The following is a 21,382-nucleotide window of genomic DNA, read 5'->3' as shown; positions in this document are numbered from 1 at the left end:
AAATTGGAGTGGCCAGGCTCAAAGATAGGGCATAGACACAGACTGACCAAAATGGGGAAAAAAAAGCGCACTTCCAAAATGTGGCATTTTAACCCCAAACACCAGACAAACCCATACATGTGGGGTATGACTGAACTCGGGAGATGTTCCTGAACACATATTAGGGTGTTGTTTGATAGTGACATATACCTGGAGCTATAAATTTATACCCAAAGTACAATTTGTGTGAAAAAAATATAAAAATAAATACTACCACAAAGTGTGGCAAAGGCTGGTGGTAGAATCTGATGCATGGAAAGGGTTAAATACTACCATTTTAAGTACCTTGGGGTGTCTAGTTTTCAAAAATATATGGTTTTATGAGGTAAATTGTAGTGGCCAGGCTCAAAGATAGGGCATAGGCACAGACTGACCAAAATAGGGAAAAAAAAAGCGCACTTCCCAAATGTGGCCTTTTAACCCCAAACAGCAGTCAAACCCATGCATGGGTGGTATCACTGTACTCGAGAGATGTTGTTGAACACATATTAGGGTGTTGTTTGATAGTGACGTATACCTGGAGCTAAATTGCATTGGCCGGCTTCAAAGATACCCAAAATGGCACATGGGGGGAAGAATTACCAGATTTGGAAAAAATAGTTTTGAAATAGCAAAACGCTACTTGTACTTAATGCTCCATAACGTGCAGAAAAAAGCAAAAAAACATAAAAACATTGGGTATTTCTAAACTCAGGACAAATAGTAGAATATATTTAGTAGGTTTTTTCATTAGTAAAAGATTTTTGGGGTAAAAGTCAGAAAATGTGGGATTTTTTTTACATTTTTCATCATATTTTATTATTTTTTTTATGGGAAATTAGATAATATGATTAAAACAATGGTATCTGACGAAAGCCCTTCTTGTCCTGAAAAAAACAACATATAATTTGTGTGGGTTCACTAAATGAGTGAAGAGAAAATTACATCTAAACACGAACACCGCAAAAGTGTTAAACCAGCCTCGGTCCCAATGGTAAAAAAGGTAAAACACAGCCTGGTCCTTAAGGGGTTAAAGAAAATATAAACAATGGACACAATGGAAAACAATATACCGGTATGTTATTTGCCACATGAGTGGAGATTTAACATGGAAAAATTACTTTGCAGATCACCCAACAGAGTACAAAGATGTCTGAGAACAAATTTAAACCAGAAAATACCAAAAGGCATAGATACCTTTCAAAGACATACGATAGGGACACATGCAAAAGTATACTGGTGTAACCATAGCAACAATCAAGTCAGCCATCTTTAGGTCAGGTGTAATTTCAGATGCAGGCAACATGGACATCTGGACATTAGGTAACACCTTGTACACGCCTGTATAGGCATACGGCATTTTGAGAGAAGAGACCAAGACAGAAAGTCACCTCTAGGCATAATGCCAACAATCATAAGCTGCTATTGCTGCTGTGCAGTTATGTTTATGGCACTTTTGTCTTCATCCTCCACAAATAGCAGTAATATGAATTTTGTCCACAAACAATTACACAAAAAACACTTGTAAATTGATGACACTATGGATACCAACACAATTCAAAAAAGGAATTTGTAAACACATCTGTTTTATTATTCCATCCAGAAATTTAAGCTGCACTGGCTGCTTCAATTAACAATTCAGAACAGAAGAGGTCATGTTACCTCAACAAAACTGTGTATATTTAATTTTTTTCAGTTGTGTTTATAAACCTGGGGATTTGCAGATGTTTTTATGTAGGAAATAAGTTGGAACAAATAAAATTCACATGCAATTGTCTAAGGAGTTTTGTATGAATAAGCATCTGCGTCACACATAACAGGAAATAATTCCTAAGACATAACAAGTTCAATAAATATGTTACTAATATATATATATATATATATATATATATATATATATATATATTGCCCTTTTGATGGAAGCTTAAGTCTAGTTCTCGAAGCATTACAAAGGAGGAGTAAGGCGTTCAGGAAAGGACATTGTTATGTAAATTTTGCCTGAAACCAAATATTTGTGAAATAACTACACAAGCCATAGGTAATTTTAGCAGAGCCAAATGAGTGAGGGGCATCCTTGAGCCACCCACGGGCTATGCCTTTGCGTCGTTTCTGCATATTATGCATATATTCTTTATGTGACATCAGTGTAGGATACAACTTTCCTTAGTTACTACTCTTAGTAAATTAGATTAATGATGATAATAACTGTGTAGTTGACACTTTAACCACTTTAACCACTAGAAGCAGGTAGCACACCTAGACAAGGGATCATTTATAAAATACATACATAATACATACATAATACATACATTATATATTACAATAGTTTTTTCAATCACGTGTGTCAAACAATAATTGCCACTGTATTTTTTAACAGATCTTCATTTGAATTACAATATGTTGGAAACAGTGGCATAACTAGAGTGGTCACAGGGGTCACAAGAGTGAAGGGGGCTGTCTCTCTAGGGGGCCTGGGCAACCCCTGCGACCCCTGTTCCGGTATCCTTGTGTCACTTCAAAATTGTTCATGAATGGGCCTTCTGACCCGGAAGCATGAATGTGTATGTATAAGCATATATGACCATGAATGTTTATGTATAAATGTGTGTTAACATGAATGTGTATGTATAAGTGTATTTGAGCATGAACGTGTATGAAGAAATGCACATGAGCATGACTGTGCATTATAAGTGTATGTGAGCATGAATGTCTATGCATAAGTGTGTGTTAATGTGAATGTGTATGTGAACGTGAGCCGGAGAATAGGTTGGTCTCTAGTGGCAGAAAACAAACACACACAAAAGTCCGGGCGAGGTAATAAAGGGAAGATCCAAAAGGCAAAGTCAAGTCACAAAGCACTAGTCGAGGCAGGCTGCAAGTATCACTGGTTGAAATCACTGAAGAGGGTCTGGTACACGCATAGTCAAAAGTGCACATAACGCTTGGGTATAGGGTAAAATCCAGCTGATACCTGAGCAAAGGCATCTGGGAGATCAGGGCTTAAATACATCTGAATTTCATGCCAAAATGACATCGGAGGAGACGCGTTGTCTGTCAGCAGCAGGGAGGTGTCGGGGGTGAGAAGAGGAACCCAGTATGCAGGACAGTAGCGTAGTCGTAGTACAATAGCCAAGGGTCAGGACTGGAGACGGCAGCAAAGTCATAGTGTAATAGCCAAGGGTCAGGACTGGAGCCGGCAGCAAAGTCGTAGTGTAATAGCCAAGGGTCAGGACTGGAGCCGGCAGCAAAGTCTTAGTACAATAGCCAAAGGTCAATACAAGGAATCACATAGAAGGAACAGCAAACAAATAGCTCTGACTGGCACAATAAAACCACCACTAGGGGTCACCCCACCCCCGTTGACGTGCGTTCCCCACCTTCTCCATTCACGAATGAAATAAGAGAAGTAGGGGCGCACGCACGCGCTCTTACATTCAGAGTCAGGAACACCAGTTTGTAGCAAAACAGTGCTTTATTTTTAATCGCTCAAACCCCAAAACCAAATCATAAAAAGAAAACCTAACTCCCAATTGGAGCCCTCTCTAACTAAACTATGCTGGTCCACACTGACCAGCCTAATTACCCACTAACTCGACCTCCCAGCCAGATCCAGCTAAGCCAGGAAAACCTCCCCCAGACAGCACACAAAAGGTCCAGGCAGGTATTGCCTCACTTGGCTCAGGGATAGTCTGCTTCAGGGCCTCTCCTTACCCTGGGAGCGCAGGGAACTTCCTCTTCCCCCAACAGTCTCTCTGATTATCAGGCTCCAGGGGTTTTTAATGTCCAGCACCTGTGCTTGATGCTGGCTCCATAGGAATCCTGGAACGGATCCTGCAGACTTCTAGCCTTCTGGAAAAGCCGGCATGGAATTTCCACAGAATGGGGGAATGGAGCATTGGCCCACCCTGCTCTCCAATTGCTCCCCAGGGACCCATATGTATAATTTGCATAGCAGCTGTACCCAGATGCCATGCAAACTCCCTGGGGTTCACGGTCTTACAGTATATATATATATATATATATATATATATATATATATATATATATATATATATATATATATATATATATATATATATATAGTGTGAGAGGGAGAGTGTGATAGAATGAGTCTGTTAGTGAGTATGAGTACGTTATGTGTGTTAGAATGTGTAAGTTTGTGTAAGTGTGTTTAAATGTAAAAAGTGTAATTTTATGTTCCAATGAAATTAATACATTTCAGACTGTTGTCTGCAGCTACAAGGACAATGCAATTTTTTAAGCATTCTTTGGAGTACAAATCATTGTTAGCATCGGGTTGTGTAATTATAAACATACAATGCTGACACGAGTACAGCCACTTCACATCGCAGATTTATTTTAATGAATTTCTATTACAGAACAGGAAAACTGTAATGGACTTAATGACACAAATAAAGGGTTCTGAGAGGAGAGTCAGTTTAATAGCTGCATTGATATATTAATATCGAAAATAAAATTGGAGAAACACAGAGGACTGACACTATCAAGATGCATATAATAAATAATTTAAATACATCTTAGAGCAAAGTTAAGACAAGGAATCAAATAAGGTATTTGTATATATTATTCTTTTTTTTTTACTGCACAGAATGGAGAATTAATTACATCACATGGATAATTGAAAACTTGGACATGGGAAACAATAAATGCTGGTGTTTTGCTCACATTAAATGTAAACATTTAACTATAAAAATATACTTTACATCTTAACAGAGCATAAAAATAGCTGTTTATGTTGTGTTGACATGATGTAGAAGTCTCTGAGATATATCAGGTTAACACACTATAAACTAAGTTTTCATTGGGCACATTGGACATTTACTCAAACCTTCTCCTTCACGTTTCCTTTTTAAAAAATATTTATACATACCTATTAATGTTTCAAATGGCCAAAGATGGACATCTTTGTTTTAGGGATGTTGTGATAAGCTGGGTCTAGGAGCAGGACTTTAAGACTTTTTATGTGACATCTACCGCTAGATAGTTATTAATGTAATCAAGGCATTTGTACTTTATTTTTTAATATACTTTAATTTGTAAAAACATTTTTGCTGGTTCTATATATATATATATATATATATATATATATATATATATATATATATATATAATTGTAACTTTTAGGGCTGTAGACTACTTATATAAACTTGCATCCTTTCTTTGATGAGTAGAGGGTAAGACCTATGCGAACACCCCACTTTTAAAATGGAAGTGAACCTGGTGAGAGATATACTCAGTTTTGAATTAAAGCAAGCTGTACTATACTGAATCCAGCCATACTACACTGCTTATACTCTGCAAAGCAGGCCTTAAAGGTTACAGTATCCATATCATTAAGCTAGCTCTAAAAATCCTGTAAAGAAGTCCCTTGAGGGCGAAACGTATCAGGTCACTGGCACCAGCGTGACATAATCTTCGGGTGCTCCACCATAGAAGCCTCAACCATAGAAGCCTCTCTGGCAGCCCTGGTGATGTTCACCGGCTGCCAGAGAGGAGGATACAGGTCCCCTGCAGCGCTGCAGATAATCCTCCTCTCTTGCAGCCAGTGAATGGCTGCATGATGTGCATAGGTAACCTCCTCTGCTGGCACTTCCGCCAGGGCTTCTATGGTGGAGCACCATACAGGTTATGTCACGCCGGTGATCCGTTATAGAAGCGCTGCGGGGGATCTGGATCATAATCCTGCTGCTTGCCTGCAGCAGGGCTAAATGATAAAGAAAAAAAAATACAAATTGTGCATCCCTGTGTTAAATCCCGATTACAGGCCGCACCCCCACTTTAAGTCTTAAAGGTGTTGCCTATATTCGGACCAATACGGTATGTATTTTAAATATTGATGCAATAAGCATCTATGAAATATATTATTGTTAACCTGTTTATTTGTTTTGGAGCTAGCGCATACACCAGAATTTATAGATAAACTCACATCCACCAAACATTTTGAGTTAATAGGAAAGAAGGACATCAGTGGAGAAAAGAGGGACTGTCTCTTACACAGTATGCTTTAACATAAGCAGCTAAGATATTGAAAATGTATGTAAAAATGTTTTTTATATATTTTAAATTGCAATGTAGTGGGTTAACGTAAATGCAATACAGTACTCAAAATACAAAAAAGTGAAGCGCAATATTCTAATTAAATATAAGTATTACACCTTCTGGTGAAGTGGTGCTGGAAAAACACAGGAACAAACTCCCCAAAATGTTCCAAATTAAATACAATCAAAACCACACAAGTGTCTGCGCACCCAAATAATAAGTGAGTATATAATTTACTCACTTATTATTTGGGTGCGCAGACACTTGTGTGGTTTTGATTGTAAATGCAATACAGGTTTCTTTTTTTATTGTTTCTATCTATGTCCTCCTGTTGATTAGTTCTCAGGAGAAGTGCTAGACATCTGTGAAAAGATTCAGATGGTCAAACAGATCAAACGTGAATAAACAAATAACAAAAAGTGTGATTTAATGAATTAAAATGACCCAAGAAAAGAAAAATAGTTGCATGCAATAATGGATTCTCTTTGTATTTTGAAAGCCTAATGTTTCAAAGAGCGATATGGGAATATTCAGTCCAACTCCTGTCACGTCGTCTGTTTCTGAAGATGAAAAGTATGCGTGAAGTGAATCTGCTGCGTATACTTAACCACTTTAATGCAAGTGTAGGAAGAGAGAATCCAGGAGAAACACAAACAGAATACATTCATTCAACAGGTCACAAATGTAAAATGTGGAACAGCTTCAATCAACATGTTCATAAGAACTTTTTACTTATTAAGATGTTTGTATCCCACTTTTGTGTGTGTTATCAGCCTTGAGTACACCTTCAAATATACAAATTGTTTAAAAAATTAAAGTGCATCCTTTTATTCCCTAACTTTGCCATGTAATTAGGGAAAATGTTTTGTGCTGGGAATTTATTATGTTCTAAATAAGAACACCAAACTCAGCATGATGCTTGCAATCCCTACTTGTAAAACAAAGCGAATTATAAATCACATGTAGCTAAAAGTGTTCTTGACTGCATGACATCCTATTTCTGGATGAATGGCATCCCTAGAGCAATGAGCACTGATCCTATTCCATTTTAAATTAGCCATGTTAGGAGTCAGTAATGTTATGTAATGTAAAAGGAATCCATGGGATATATATAAAGGGGATATATCACTATAATTAAACATATGTAACAATGTCACAGGATAAAACTCATCACAGAAAATAGCTGCACATAGCTGTAACAAAATAGACTATTAGACTGACTTACTGTAAGTACTGGGGTACCAAGGTATAAATCCAGAAAATGTCCCTTAATGTGGATATTTCACTTTCCAAAACCCTACAATCTACACCTCAGCATCCATGTAATGCTGATTAAAGGTTCTGTTCCAGCTTTTCTGCTAAATTTATATCTTTTACTATTAAATGCAGCAATAACAAACATGCTTACTCGTCACAGTAAATGTTCAACCACCTTCCAATTATAATTCTGTAATCATGTAAAATCTCATTCGTAATTTTTGCTGGAAACGCTGAATTGTCCTGCGACACAAATGCAGATGTTGATATAGGTTTCCATACAAACCAAAAAATCTTCTTATATGTTTAAATGTAAATATTCAAAGGAAAGAATACAAGGACAGATTTACACAATTGAAAATGCAAAAGCAATAGCTATGGCTAACATTAATAAATTAACTTAGTTATATCACGGAGGCATGTAGCTGAGTTATACTCAGTTAGTAAGGTGTTAAGTAGGAATGTTTAATTCATTGGAACGGTAATGGTTCTTTATATGTAACCTCCAATGCATTTACTGAAGTGAACATGATTTATATATGTGTATATAATAGTGATACTGTAAGTACTGACAAACAGTCATTGTTTTCAATAACTAGTATTTTTACAAACATACCCATCAGCTGTCTGAGCTATTTAAGAAAATTACTACTAAGAGGTCTACATGATAATGGGCTGTTCTCACTGCTAGACCACATGACAACTGCAATGGTCCAGCTTTGATATATGTGTCCATTTGTCCTTCTTTTCTTTGGGCATCTAAATCTGAAATAAAGTCAACACAGGTTCCTATTTCTGGCTATACAACTACTGTCAATCAAGTAGGAAATTACTGCCATGCTAACTAATTTAATTACCGTATTTGCTCGATTATAAGACAAGGTTTTTTTTAGAGCAAATGCTCTGAAAAATACCCCTCGTCTTATAATCGGGGTCGTCTTATAATCGGACCTCAAATAGGTCTGACTATAAGACTAAGATCCAGATCCCCCGCAACGCTGCAGGGGACCTGGATCCTCCTGTCCCCCCCAACTTACCGGTGCTTCTGACTCCCGGTGTGTTGTCCGGGTAGCGGATTCTCGTAGACAACTTCCACTGCAGCCGGAAGGAGGTGCAGTTAGCAGCGGGGGTTGTCTGCGTCCATCGCGCAGACCTTCCCCGGCTGTCAGAGATCAGAGTTCCCCTCACCGGGGAATTTTCTCTGACAGCCGGGGAAGGTCTGTGCGATGGACGCAGACAACCCCCGCTGCTAACCGCACCTCCTTCCGTCTGCAGCGCTGCCCGGACAACACACCGGGAGTCAGAAGCACCAGTAATAACAAAAGACAGATGTACTTCCAACCTACCACATAAAAGTGCTAACATTCAATCTCTACTACACACTTTTATAACCTTAAATGGGGGGCATAAGGCATTTCTGTAGGCAGAGTGCTCTATGATATGCCTTTTAATAGAGGGTTAAAAGGCATATCATGGGGCACAGTCGCATATAGGGGGTTTAAGGCATTTATGGGGCAGAGTGACAAGCCTGGGGGCAGATGTGCATAACTGGGGGGCAGGTTGGAAAATAAAAGGACTTAAAAACAAAATATTTTTCTCAATCATAGCTTTTATTAAAAAAATAGTTTATATGAATTAACGTTAACTGGTAAAACGTTTTTCCTATAGGGTCGTCTTATATTCAGGCTTTTTCTTTTTTCCTAAATTAATATTCAGATTTTGGGGGGTCGTCTTATAATTGAGCAAATACGGTAATAGCAAAAGACAAATGTACTTCCAACCTACCACATAAAAGTGCTAACATTCAATCTCTACTACACACTTTTATAACCTTAATTACAGAAATCACAACAGTCCGTTACGATTATAATTTTTAAGTTTTGAGGCTAACATGTTTTAGAGCCAAAAAAGAGGGTAAATGAATGGTAATGTCAGTTTATGACACAGCTCTTCCATTTGTCTAAAACCTCAAAGCCTCTGACCTTTCCATGTCATTCAGAACATCCACGTATCTCCATCCCCTTCCATATGGGTGCACCAGGGATCAATCCTGATCTCTGCTGTTTGCTGAGAATACACTGGAGGCATGTGAGTCTATGCTCCTATTATTAGTACGTACTCACAGAGTCGCACATATAGGGAGGTCTCTAATTATCTTTGGGGCCCTGGGACTGTATCACACTCCAGTGGGGATACAGGCTCTGGCATTGACCTCTCCAGTAACAGACTTTGTGCATCGGTAGCCCCTCAGGTAAGACTGTATTGCAGCTGTGCCTTGGCCATGGGTCAAAAAACCCATCAGTGCTGCTTACCAGGAGTAGGCATTCACTACTGGTAAAGTAACCAAAAAATAAAACACTATGTTTTTCTGAAATAATGGTTTCAGTATTGGCATGACTGTCTCCTTAAATATTTGACCATTCTACTTACATTTCATGTTTAATAGGCAATTCTGGGACAAAGTTGCAAAGCTGGAGCAATAAGCAGTAACATGATTGCTATAGTAACTGCGCCAATATTTAACATTTTAAATTCATCCTGGAGTTCAAGCAGGACATCCGTTCTGTGTTTTATGCTTACAAATGAATGCGTGTTTATTACATACTATATTTTAGAGCATAATGTCATACCTTTAATTAATACATGGTGCACTTTCATGAATATCATCTTCCTTGTTTAGGCCAAAATAAAGAATGCATCAGGGCTACTAAATTTAAGACATACAATCATATTGAAGAAATTGTCAGTCCTCATGACATTACTTAATTCAAAACAAGTAAGGAATGTCCTACAGAGAGTGGGACAGGCATATAAAATGCGTAGCTAATTAACTGATGGTATCTTTAGAGGATTTCACATAATAACTATAAAAGGATTGGGAAATGCTTTCAACAAGTATCTCGGCACGAAACACATCATCACAGCTAATCACGCAAGAAAGCATTTTTGAAATGCTTTGTGTAAAACTTCATGTACAATACTCGCAATATGGAATATACAAATTGAAATGTATGACGTAAATTCATTTGTTCTCCTACCAATCAACCAAAGAGAGCATTCATATTATGAACTAGTGAGTTTTACAGTAATTGGCAAAAAAGTAAAGAAAGACACGTTATTTCACCATGCAAAAAGCAATGTGGACACTTCCTTGGGGGCCCTGGCTAAACATATACCGTATTGGCTCGAATATAGGCTGCACTTTTTTCCCCCACTTTAAGTCTTTAAAGTGGGGGTGTGGCCTATATTCGGGGTCTAGCGCCCGACACCCGGGACACGCAGTCCCGGGCGCCGGGCAAGCAGCGGGGTTAGGATACAGATCCCCCGCAGCGGTGCAGGGGACCTGCATCCTACTCCCCGATACGCTCAGACAGCCTCCCCTGCCAGCACTTTTTTTTGGGGGGGGGTACGCCGGCACGGGAGGTTGTCTAAGCGTAAGTCCCCCCCCTGGACTTACCGGAGCAGACTCCCGGGTGTCTTGCGGGGCCGGCGGGGGACATCTACGCAATACGCGTATGCAACTTCCGGTGCCGGCACATCCAGTGCCGACACCGGAAGTTGTATTGCGTAGATGTCCCCCGCCGGCCCCGAAAAACACCCGGGAGTCTGCTCCGGTAAGTCGGGGGGGGGCAGAGGAGGACAGTGGTAGCGTATCTCGGGGGGCAGAGGAGGACAGTGGTAGCATATCTCGGGGAGGGAGGACAGTGGCAGCATATCTCGGGGGGGGAGGACAGTGGCAGCATATCTCGGGGGGAGAGGAGGAGGAAAGTGGCAGCATATCTCGGGGGGGGGACAGTGGTAGCATATCTCGGGGGGGGACAGAGTGGCAGCATATCTCGGGGGGGGACAGAGTGGCAGCATGTTTTTTTGGTGCTTTTTTAAAAAAGCACCAAACTTTTAGGGTGCGGCCTATATATGGGGGCGGCCTATATCCGAGCCAATACGGTATTTTACTTTTCATTACTTTTGGTAGTGCCAAGTGTCAATTCAGCTCTGATTGTTGCAAAATGTAACAATAGCCTGAGATATGATTTGATACATGCATGCTGAGTTGGTAGCAGATTTCCAGAGTCACACAGTCTGGAGCTGTTGGTATCTGACATCCCTGTTCGTGGGATATATGGTATATAACAGCTTTGATCCCTGCTTGAATACAGGTGAGTTATTTAAGAATACTTTTACCTCCTGATATATAAATAAGGATGGTTACCATTAACAAGTCACTACAGATAACCTTTTTTAGTGGGCTATGAATAAAGTGTTAATATCTGATCATATGTCTTTGATCATAGGGGAATTAACAGTGTTGATGTGTCTATAGGGTTTTAACTTCTCCTTGAATCCATATTTTTCTATAGCTGACATTTTTAAGATACTTATGCATCTCAGGTTATCAACAGGAAAGCATATTTAATTTTACAATAAGACAAACAGGTAGATCACTTGAAGAAAAATCACATAGCTTTCCTATTAACAGTAAAGTAAACAATCCCTAATTCATTATTTTGTTTAGAACTCAGGTTAAACTTAAGACAGTATGAACCAAGGTCTCTACTTCCCAAAAGATATGATGATCTAATTTACATTTTAACTTGTTATACACGATTAAAAGCTACAATCCCAAATAACATTGGTTAACTCCATATAAGAATAGTGACTATGTGGTATATTTAAGTGACAAAATATTATTATTCCTTAATCACAGGATATAGTTTCAGTTTTTGTATCACAAAATAATTGTGATACATTGTTGTGGATTTGAAAATGCACGGTAGATCACTTATCATATTCGCTATGATATTGTTATTATTATTATTATTGTTATTATTAGTAGTAGCAGTAGTAGTAATAATGATAATAATAATAATACTTTATTTAAAAAAATTATAATTGCATGTTCTGTATGAAAATTAAACAATCCCTATTCTATTAAAAAAACTGCAGTTAGAATTCCAGTAGTACATCAATCTAAAAACAAAATACGCTCAAAGTTAATATCACATTTTCTGATAAAATAAATGCAAATAAATTAAGAAGTAACAAATTGATCAGCACATTAATACTTATGTAAAAATTAATGTATTAACTAAGTCATGCACAGACACAAACCAGCCTACAATAACAGAAACTGGTTTTGCACCATGTTTCCGTTCTAAGATCTGGTACACAGGCTGCCTTCAGCTGTCACAGAAGAATGCTGCCACTGAGTACATCTCAGTGGCAGCATTCTTCTACATGGGCAGGGATTGCGATGCATTGTCATTTATCTTATGTCATTAACAACTAAAGACACTTTTATACATAATTTTACAAACTATGACATTACCTGTTTGTGTCTGAGCCTCAATGCTTCCAAAGAGCATCAGAAGTACTTGGAAAGTTTTGAGTACCATAACCCATTGATAAAAGTTCGACATTTTCTGCATGGTAAGGCAGTGAGGAGACGCCTCTCCTCTGCCTGACTGTTCTTCTCTGGGTGCAGCTGTGAGCCAGACTCACACAAAACTCTAACCAAGACTCCAGGCTAAAGTTAGAGAGAGAAAAAAATTACACTCCTCCTTCCATGATCCCACCAAGGCAGAAGTTTGTTTCTTCTCATAAGACAAAACAAGGCACCTGATCCTTTCTTATTTACAATAGTTTGTGCTGAGAAATGCTAAGTCTTCTTAATAAAATCAATGACTGCCAGACTGATGGAGCTTTTCTATCTAACTTGTCTGCTTCACATTAAGGAAATTAAGTAGATTTATTAGAAAATACTCATAAGCCAAAAACAATATCTGGGGGCTTAATAACACTGTAGAATTTTGAGCATGCTTGGTAAACTTGGACATATTATGCTGTAAATGTTTCGTCATCATAATAACATTAAATAATGCTCGCAAAATTTACTATTTCAAAAATGTGTATATTTTATTTGTAAAAGTAATCTTGCTCATGGAAACTAAGGATACTGTAAATCAGTTTATCTGTTGTTTATTATAGAATTTTGCAATGGGAACAAAATATTTTTATTAGTTCACAGAAATCCAAGCAAAACATTATCATAAGTAAAATGAATAGTTTTTTGTCCAAATAAAAGAGACTGTTAAAGAAAAAAATATGATTTAAGTTTACATGTGTAGTATACTTTTTAACATGTTTATTTAACAAAATTACCCAGCTGACAACACAGGACATTCTGTGCTATATTTGAAAAAAAATATAAAAAAGAAAATAAAAATATATATTTTTTAAAACAGAGTTTTTAGGACATGAGCTCTGAAAACTGGGCATGAAGTTGGAAAAATTAAATATGAAACATATGCATATATAGCATCAACGCACACAAATTAGTGTGTTCTCCAATTCAGCAGTTTCACCCATCCTGCGCAAGAAATCCATTGTACTAGTTTAAAGTCCATGTAAAAAATAGTTTCCCCATAAAGTTTGCATGTAAATATGTGCGTCTTGGAAAAACGAGCAAATGAATGTGGTAAATGACTCTAATAAATACACATGTAGAGCATAAATGTAAAATGTTTGAATAGTATAAGGCAGTAGCAAAACCTACAAAGGTACAGGTGTGTTCCAAGATCCCAGGTGCATAAACAGTTTACACACTGTAGCAGGGGATGACATATGCTATCAGGGATGGTCCTCAAAACACTGGACTAAGTGAGGGGGCAGTAAACAAACAGGCTAGGTTAAACAGACATGCATGCACAGGGAACCTTATCACTACTCTTATGACATATTCTCAATTAAGGTAGTGGTGTTCCTTTTTAGTGAATATTAAAGCCCCTAGCATCCCTATAAAGCTTAACATAGGATTAGATAAGTAATACCTGCCTGATATATAACTTTTTATTGACCTTCCAATTGTGTGCACATAATATTAGAATAAACCTGAAGAAGTTCAAATCCATGCATAATATCTGTGACACTGATGTTTTGTTTGACTTTGAGTTCAGTCTAAAGTTATTACCCCATCTGTAACAGAAACCTGTGAGGTCCTGAATTCTAGTGTTGACTATGTATCTGTCACGGACTGGGTCCAAGCTGATGGCAGAAGGACCCAGCGCGCCCGATGGTTGATTGCAGGAGTCTCGATGCAGTAGCGGAGTCTGGGGCAGGGCCTGGTGCAGGGTGACCACACTCGCCCAGGCGTTGAGCACCTAGGTAGTGCAGCCAAACACCAGCGCCCTTATATGGCAGCAGATGGAGTCCAGAACAAAACGAATCCTGCAGGCACCCTGGAGCAGGCATGAAGCATATCACATGGATCACGAGCAGGATGCTGCAGGCTGGGAGAATGAAGGCTAAGCAAAGGGTTAATGTAGCAGACACAAAACAAGCAAGGGAAAGGGAGACCAGGCAAGAAACATGATATGAGATATACACAAGAAGTGGCTAGAAGCATGACATGAATTTAAAGATATAAACGGGCACAAGACAAGGAATAAACATAACCAGACAAGACATACATGTTACAGGGCACAACAAAGGACAGGGAAGAAGGCAAGGAACACAGGGGAAGGAGTGAGGAGCCGGAACCCTCGGACGCCTCTCCTATAAGCAAGGATAGGACATATTAACAGGGACATGGGGAGAGGAGAGAGGAACCGGAATCCTCAGATGATTCAAGGAAGAAGGGCAAAGGTACATAGAAGACAGACAAACATGAATACAGAAACTAGCCTAGGACTACATGATAACTATTGGAGATTTCGTCACATGATATGGCCATAGTATGCTTAGCCCACCACTACGCCAAAGTACTCCAATGACGGTGGGTCCTAACGCTAATCCCTGCAGACAAAGATACAAAACAAACCACATGGAAACCAAACACATAGCACTGAGACATACCTTAGACTGCAGACTGCAGACTGAGACAAACAGAACACACAGGTGGGGCACACCAAATAAAAGAAGCAGAGCTGAAGCAAAGAGCCGGAGCAGAAACAAGGAATGAAAAATAGAACAAAGCAAAAGGAAATCCAGGAATGGATCAAAGCAAAGCAGAGAAACTACAGCAGGACAGATATGCAGCTCCTCAGCCTGGGCAGACCGTGACAGTATCTTTCTATGTTGGCCCAATAAAAGGTATCACCTCAACTAAAGGCTCCTTATCCTACTTATAGAGTGTCGGTGTTTCAACCACACCCATTGCAAACAGGTTTATAAAATCAAGCACATAGTCCATAAGACAAACATTGGTAGTAGAATCGATTGTACTAAAGAGCTCAGTGACGTTAAACATGGCATTGTCATAGAATGTCCCTTTGCCACAAGTCAGTTCGTGAAATTTCTGCTCTGCTAGATCTGACATGGCTGAAGTGCTTAACATGTAAACATTGCCTGTCCTCTGTAGCATCACTCTCAACAGAGTTCTAAACTGCATTGGAAGCAACATCAGCAAAAGGACTGTGCATCGGGAGCTTCAGGAAATGGGTTTTGATGGCAGAACAGCTACCCACAAGCTCAAGATCGCTATGTGCAATGTCAAGTTTTGGTGTGGTGTACAGCCCATATATGACATATTAATGGAATGGGATGTCCATCAAGCTCATATAGGTGTGATGGGTCAGGTGTCAACATACGTTTGGTCATATAGTGTTTATTAAAATTTCTGCAATATAAAATAAAATTATCATAAACAGTCATTTCAAAATATGATTGAATTCATGAAAATGAGATAATGAGTACAAAATGAAAATGAGTGAAGAATTGGAGTAGGAGTGAATGTAAGATTGCATTGTTACACCATTGCATAACTTAACATATTCATATTAAGCCTGCCACAATTTAACTCTAAAAAGGTGAAGGATAGCAATGTTGCATATTAACTCATACACACAATTATATATATAAAATATATATTTTATAATGGGTGATTAATTATGCCCTCTGGTGTCCTTCTAAACTATACCCTAATACAACCATTTTCTATAGTACAATAATCCCCAGAACAGGAACTATAACTCCAACTTATTTAGTCTTCTCATGTATGGGTCAGGTGTATAGCTATCCTAAATGTAAAACACTGAATATTATTTGATATTTTTATAGCAGGAAAACACAGCAGACTAGATGGGTCAAATGGTCCTTAGCTTCTGGTAAATTTATGAATAAAAGTTACACATCAATATTTTATTATTATAGGAACATTCCGGTCTTAACTGTAAAACCTTTTACTGTATTGATGTTCAATCAATCTGGTGAAGTGGCAAGTAATCACAATATACTCAAGGATGCACATCTTCCCATGATGAGGAAGTGGCGTGAATACTGAATGATATAGTTTCACTTTACTCCAAAGAAGTATTTTCTCTGATTCTTCAAGACATATCAGGGTTGTAAAACTGATTGATTGATGCTTAACTGCACAGAAGAATATGCCCTGTATAATGTTTAGCTCATGCAATGATCTGTTAAGATGTATCTTTATCTGTTCCTTAACCAGAGAGATTAAAATTGTAGCATTGCTAAGGTTTGCAACAGTTAAGCTTTTGAGTACCTTAACTTTGTGATTTTGCTGATAATGTACCTTAAATCTTTATACAGTTAAATTATCTAAAATGAAACTGTTAATTCTGTGATTATTCTAATTTTCTATTACATAATATCTTAAAGAAAGTTAATTTGTAGAGGAGTCTGCGTTCTCATTTATGTATTTTCTTCCCATCATTAGTATGAAAGCTATGTTTAATTAGTGGCCCTGTGTTTCTTGGATGAAAATTTTGATAGGGTTTACCACAGCTTGCCCTCCTCAACTCTTAACAAATGTGGAGCTTCACCAGTTACATTAAAGACACAGAACAGCCGGATAATTTATCATATCTCTGTGCCCAGTAGTGAAGATGTGACGGTGGAGTGAGCTGCTAGGGGCTATGCCCTGGGTCAGGTACACAGTGCCACGTGTAACTATGCACTGGGTCCAATATAGCTTCACCAACAAAAGATGTATATTTACATTCCACCACCAAGAAAAAATGACTTTCCTGGTGAAAATGCTACAGCTTCTTCTGTCTGCATTTGGTGCTATTTTTGTCTACTTGGCACATCTGTGACAACAAAATGAATGAAAAGACAACAAAAGGGTGATACAAGAGAGTTCACACAGGACACAACAGGTGATCTACTGAATTGTGGGGGCTTTGGTGAACTTCAGATTCATAAATGCACTCTTTTTTTACTTCACTGATGTATTCATCAATGCAAAAAAAGGATTATTAAGGATTAGTTCATGTTTTACATTTTGATTATATGGCAAAGATATACATTTCTCCCTTGGATACAAAAGACAGAAATACAGTACATAATTTCTTTGATTCTCTATATATAGAAATGAACCTACCTAACCTTCCTTCCACAAGGACACAATATTATGATTGAACACAATAGAAACTCCGACTATATTGAAGTGCACCTCAATAAAATGATCACATATATTATTCTTATGGTATATAATTGTTAGTAGACGGGACTAGAATATACACAGTTAGGTCCGGAAATATTTCAACACATATTTGGCAAAATCTAAGCAGACAATATATCCCTATACACTTTAGAATTCAACTAGCTGCTCCCATCTTCTTTCACATCATCAATAAACACTAGTGACCCAGTGCCAGAGGAAGCTATGCATGCTCATGCCATTAAACTGCCTCCACCGTGTTTAACAAATGATGTGATATGCTTCGGATCATGAGCCGTTCCAAGCCTTCTTCAAACTGTTTTTCTTTCCAATTAAATGTACAAACTAATATCAAAATACCAATATACAAATGTAACATTGAACTCAAACAGGTAAGAAGTGGAATATAATAAAAACATAGAAACATAGAAAGTGACGGCAGATAAGAACCATTCGGCCCATCTAGTCTGCCTAACCTCTAAATACTTTGCTTAGTCCCTGGCCTTATGTTATATTTAGCTTAGCCTTTTTCCTATCCCATGCTTGCCTAAACTCCTTCACTGTATTAATAGCATGCATCCACTACCCTTTCAGTAAAGTAATATTTCCTGATGTTAAAGGCTGATAGCTTAAGGCTATGTCCTCTTGTTGTGGTAGTATTTCTTCTTTATCCCTTTAACGTCCATTGACGGGTCAGGCACATCACGCAAAAACGGACACTTAACGACCTATGATGTGCCTGGCACGTCATTTAATTAAACAAGCTTAGAAAGTGATCTATGATCGCCCAAATGCGAATGCACAAGTCTATTATACATGTTAAGATCCTTTAACCTTTCCTGGTAAGTTTTATCCTTTAATCCATAACCCATTTTAGTAGTCCTTCTCTGAACTTTCTCCAGCATATCTATATCCTTCTGGACTTACGGTCTTTAGTGCTTTAGTGCTCAGGGGCGGGCTGGGCCGGGGGGTCAATTGCGGCCCTGCAGCCGCCCACTGAAGTGGCTGATTCAGCTGCGCCAGGGCCGTCTTTAATGCAGGGTAAAACCCCGCAGAACCAGCGGTGGGCGGCCAGTCCGTGGGCAAGCACACCGAGATGCCATTGCAGCTGATGCGGCTGCGAGTTTTAAAGCAGCTGAAGGACACGCACACGCTTTAAAATCATTGTGAGGCTCTTCGTCCAGCCCCTTTAAAGACGCAACATGCCGCTCAAGGGGGCAGGCTCACACGTGACAGGGAGAAGAGCACGTCGGAGGAGAGCAGTCTGCAGGGAAGGAAGGCAGCAAAAAAGTTAAAAAAAAATATCTGGGGTGGAAGGGGACCCATATTCAAAGGGGGGGCTGCCTTGGGACAACAGGTAGATACAAAAAGGGGGTGGCTGGGGGTTATAAGTACCCAACAAGGTGATTGGGGCATCACATAAATCAATACACAAAGGGGGGAGTGGCTGGGGACAATGGGTACACATGGGTACATTCACCAGTACAAAAGGGGGTATCAATACACAAGGGAGGGGGGCTGGCTGGGGACATCACATAAATCTAAACACAAGGGTGTTGGGGGCATAAATGCACAAAGGGGGCTGGCTGGGAGCACAAATGCACATGAGGCAACACACAAGGGTGTAGGGGGGATACATTAAAACCAAAGGGGGTGTGGAAAGCCTTTTTTATGCTTTGTGTAGATTAACCCGTACTGATACATGGGTGTCGGTGTGGCAGAACCTGTCCTAGTGTGTGTGTTTGGGTGTTGGTGTACTGAGTCTGTCCTGGTGTGTGTGTTTGACTGTTGGCGTGGTAGAGCCTGTCCTGGTGTGTGTGTGTATGTGTGTCTGGGTATCGGAGTGGCAGAACCAGTCCTGGTGTGTGTGTTTGGCTGTCGGTGTGGCAGAGCCTGTCATAAAAAGCCCTCCTGAATTTGTAGTCACTTCAGAGGACAAAACTTTCTAGGCCCAGTGAGAGAAAAAGTAAAGGTTTTGTGTTATTTACTCTATTTCAATCTGCATATTTTATTAAAAACGATTAGTGGCGCTAAATTGTGGCTTTAGGCGTCCTGTGTATGATGACTTTTTTTTAAGTTTACTGATGTACTCCCATTCCCATCACATTACATCAATATGCATTAGAAAATCAGGAAAGGATGGGCATGGATGGTGGGCTGATTCGATGGTGCCACTTGACTAGACTTGCCTCCCAGGCCTTAGGCTGCCAGCCCTCCCTTGCCAGTACTGTACACAATACTTCAAGTGAGGTCTCACCAGTGCTTAAACAAATAAACAAAATCAATGAACCTTTATCCTCTTCTACATACATTCCCTCTTTTGTTTTTAATCTAACTCATTCTAGTTTTACTTTTCTCCCTTTTTTACTGACTGGACAATTCTCTTCTGCGCGTGGTTTGGCAGCACTTATAACTTGCTTTGCCTCTTTCTGCGTAATCATATAGACCTGTCTATCTTTTTCTAATCAACCATGTATTGAGGTATTATGTTCTGATGTATGTTGACAGAGATCTCTTAAGGGATTTTAGACTGGAGGAAGATTTGATAGCATCCAGCAGGTTATTCCACAGCTGTGGTGCTTATCACAATTGTTGATCGTTGATCACCTCCTAAAATCTTTTAAAACAGGCACCTGTCGCCATACAGTGTATGGTGGACATTGACGCCCCGAGGAGGGGTCAGACACGGCCCCTGATGCCGATCTCAGTGTTGCTGAATGCCTCAAAATTGAGGCATTACAGCAACACCATTTGGGTGCAGAAAGCGAATGTAGATCGATTTCTTCACTAGTTTGAAGTCATGATGGTCCTGGCATGTCAATTCTCATAAACTGTTCTTTTTTACGTGATGTGTCCGGACCGTCAATTATTATCAATGGGTTAATGTTTAATGCACTCAAAAACAACTTTGATACTGTGTTACACATAACAAATTGTGTTACACATAACAAATTCCTTTGTACTATTGATGTGATCACTGCAAAATACAGCAAACAGTTCCTTTGGCGGCTGCAGTGGCTTCTATATCTGTAAGGAAAAAAGGAAAAGAGAGCAGGAACGTTTGTCTTGTATTTTGGTTCAGTCATTCCTCAATGATTACAGATTGTTATTGCAAATGTATTTTGAACAAGAATCTTTATTTCAGCCCTGTTTTTTTTTTTTTTTTAAAGTTTTGAACAAACTAACACTAACAATGAGTGAGTTAGATAAGTGGTATAGGTCATATTGTGAAAAATTTACTCACTACTAAAACAGTGTGGGATGAAAAGGCACACGCAACTTGTGTATATAATTATGCATGAAAATTATTTGTAAACTGAAAAGCAACATTTTTTCTAAATGGCTTTGTCAAATTTCTTGGGAATGTACAGCATTGGAAATTTATAAACTCCTTCAAGTTAAGGGAATATTTCATTATCAGAGTTGTTATTGGAATTATATTTGCCGAATAGAACTGAATATTTTGTTATATTCTTTTTTTCAGTAGTAATAATACATTTTATTGTATATTATGTTGTATGTTTTTTGGAAGTGTACAATTATATCTGTCATACATTGTACATCCTGTTGCAAAAATATTCTGTTTTTCATACGTGAAAGAATACACTATTGTTAACAGTCTTTGGACTGTGAAAAGGCCTTTTT

The 21,382-nt window shown here is 38.8% G+C and overlaps 1 protein-coding gene across 5 annotated transcripts in view; it reads right to left on the bottom strand.

Moving 5' to 3' along the window:
- Positions 1 to 12,807, bottom strand: part of LAMA2 (laminin subunit alpha 2) — a 349,942-nt gene extending 337,135 nt beyond the window's left edge. For all 5 annotated transcript variants that reach the window (XM_053458972.1, XM_053458973.1, XM_053458974.1 and 2 more), the window contains exon 1: positions 12,662 to 12,807. In XM_053458972.1, the coding sequence (XP_053314947.1) occupies positions 12,662 to 12,761 (100 nt within the window). In that variant the 5' untranslated portion in view covers positions 12,762 to 12,807. The remainder of the gene's footprint in view (positions 1 to 12,661) is intronic.
- Positions 12,808 to 21,382: the final 8,575 nt, after the last annotated feature.

The sequence above is a fragment of the Spea bombifrons genome, chromosome 3 (assembly GCF_027358695.1).
Source record: "Spea bombifrons isolate aSpeBom1 chromosome 3, aSpeBom1.2.pri, whole genome shotgun sequence".
NCBI classification, from domain to species: Eukaryota; Metazoa; Chordata; class Amphibia; order Anura; family Pelobatidae; genus Spea; species Spea bombifrons.
This window is presented reverse-complemented; position numbering and strand designations above follow the sequence as displayed.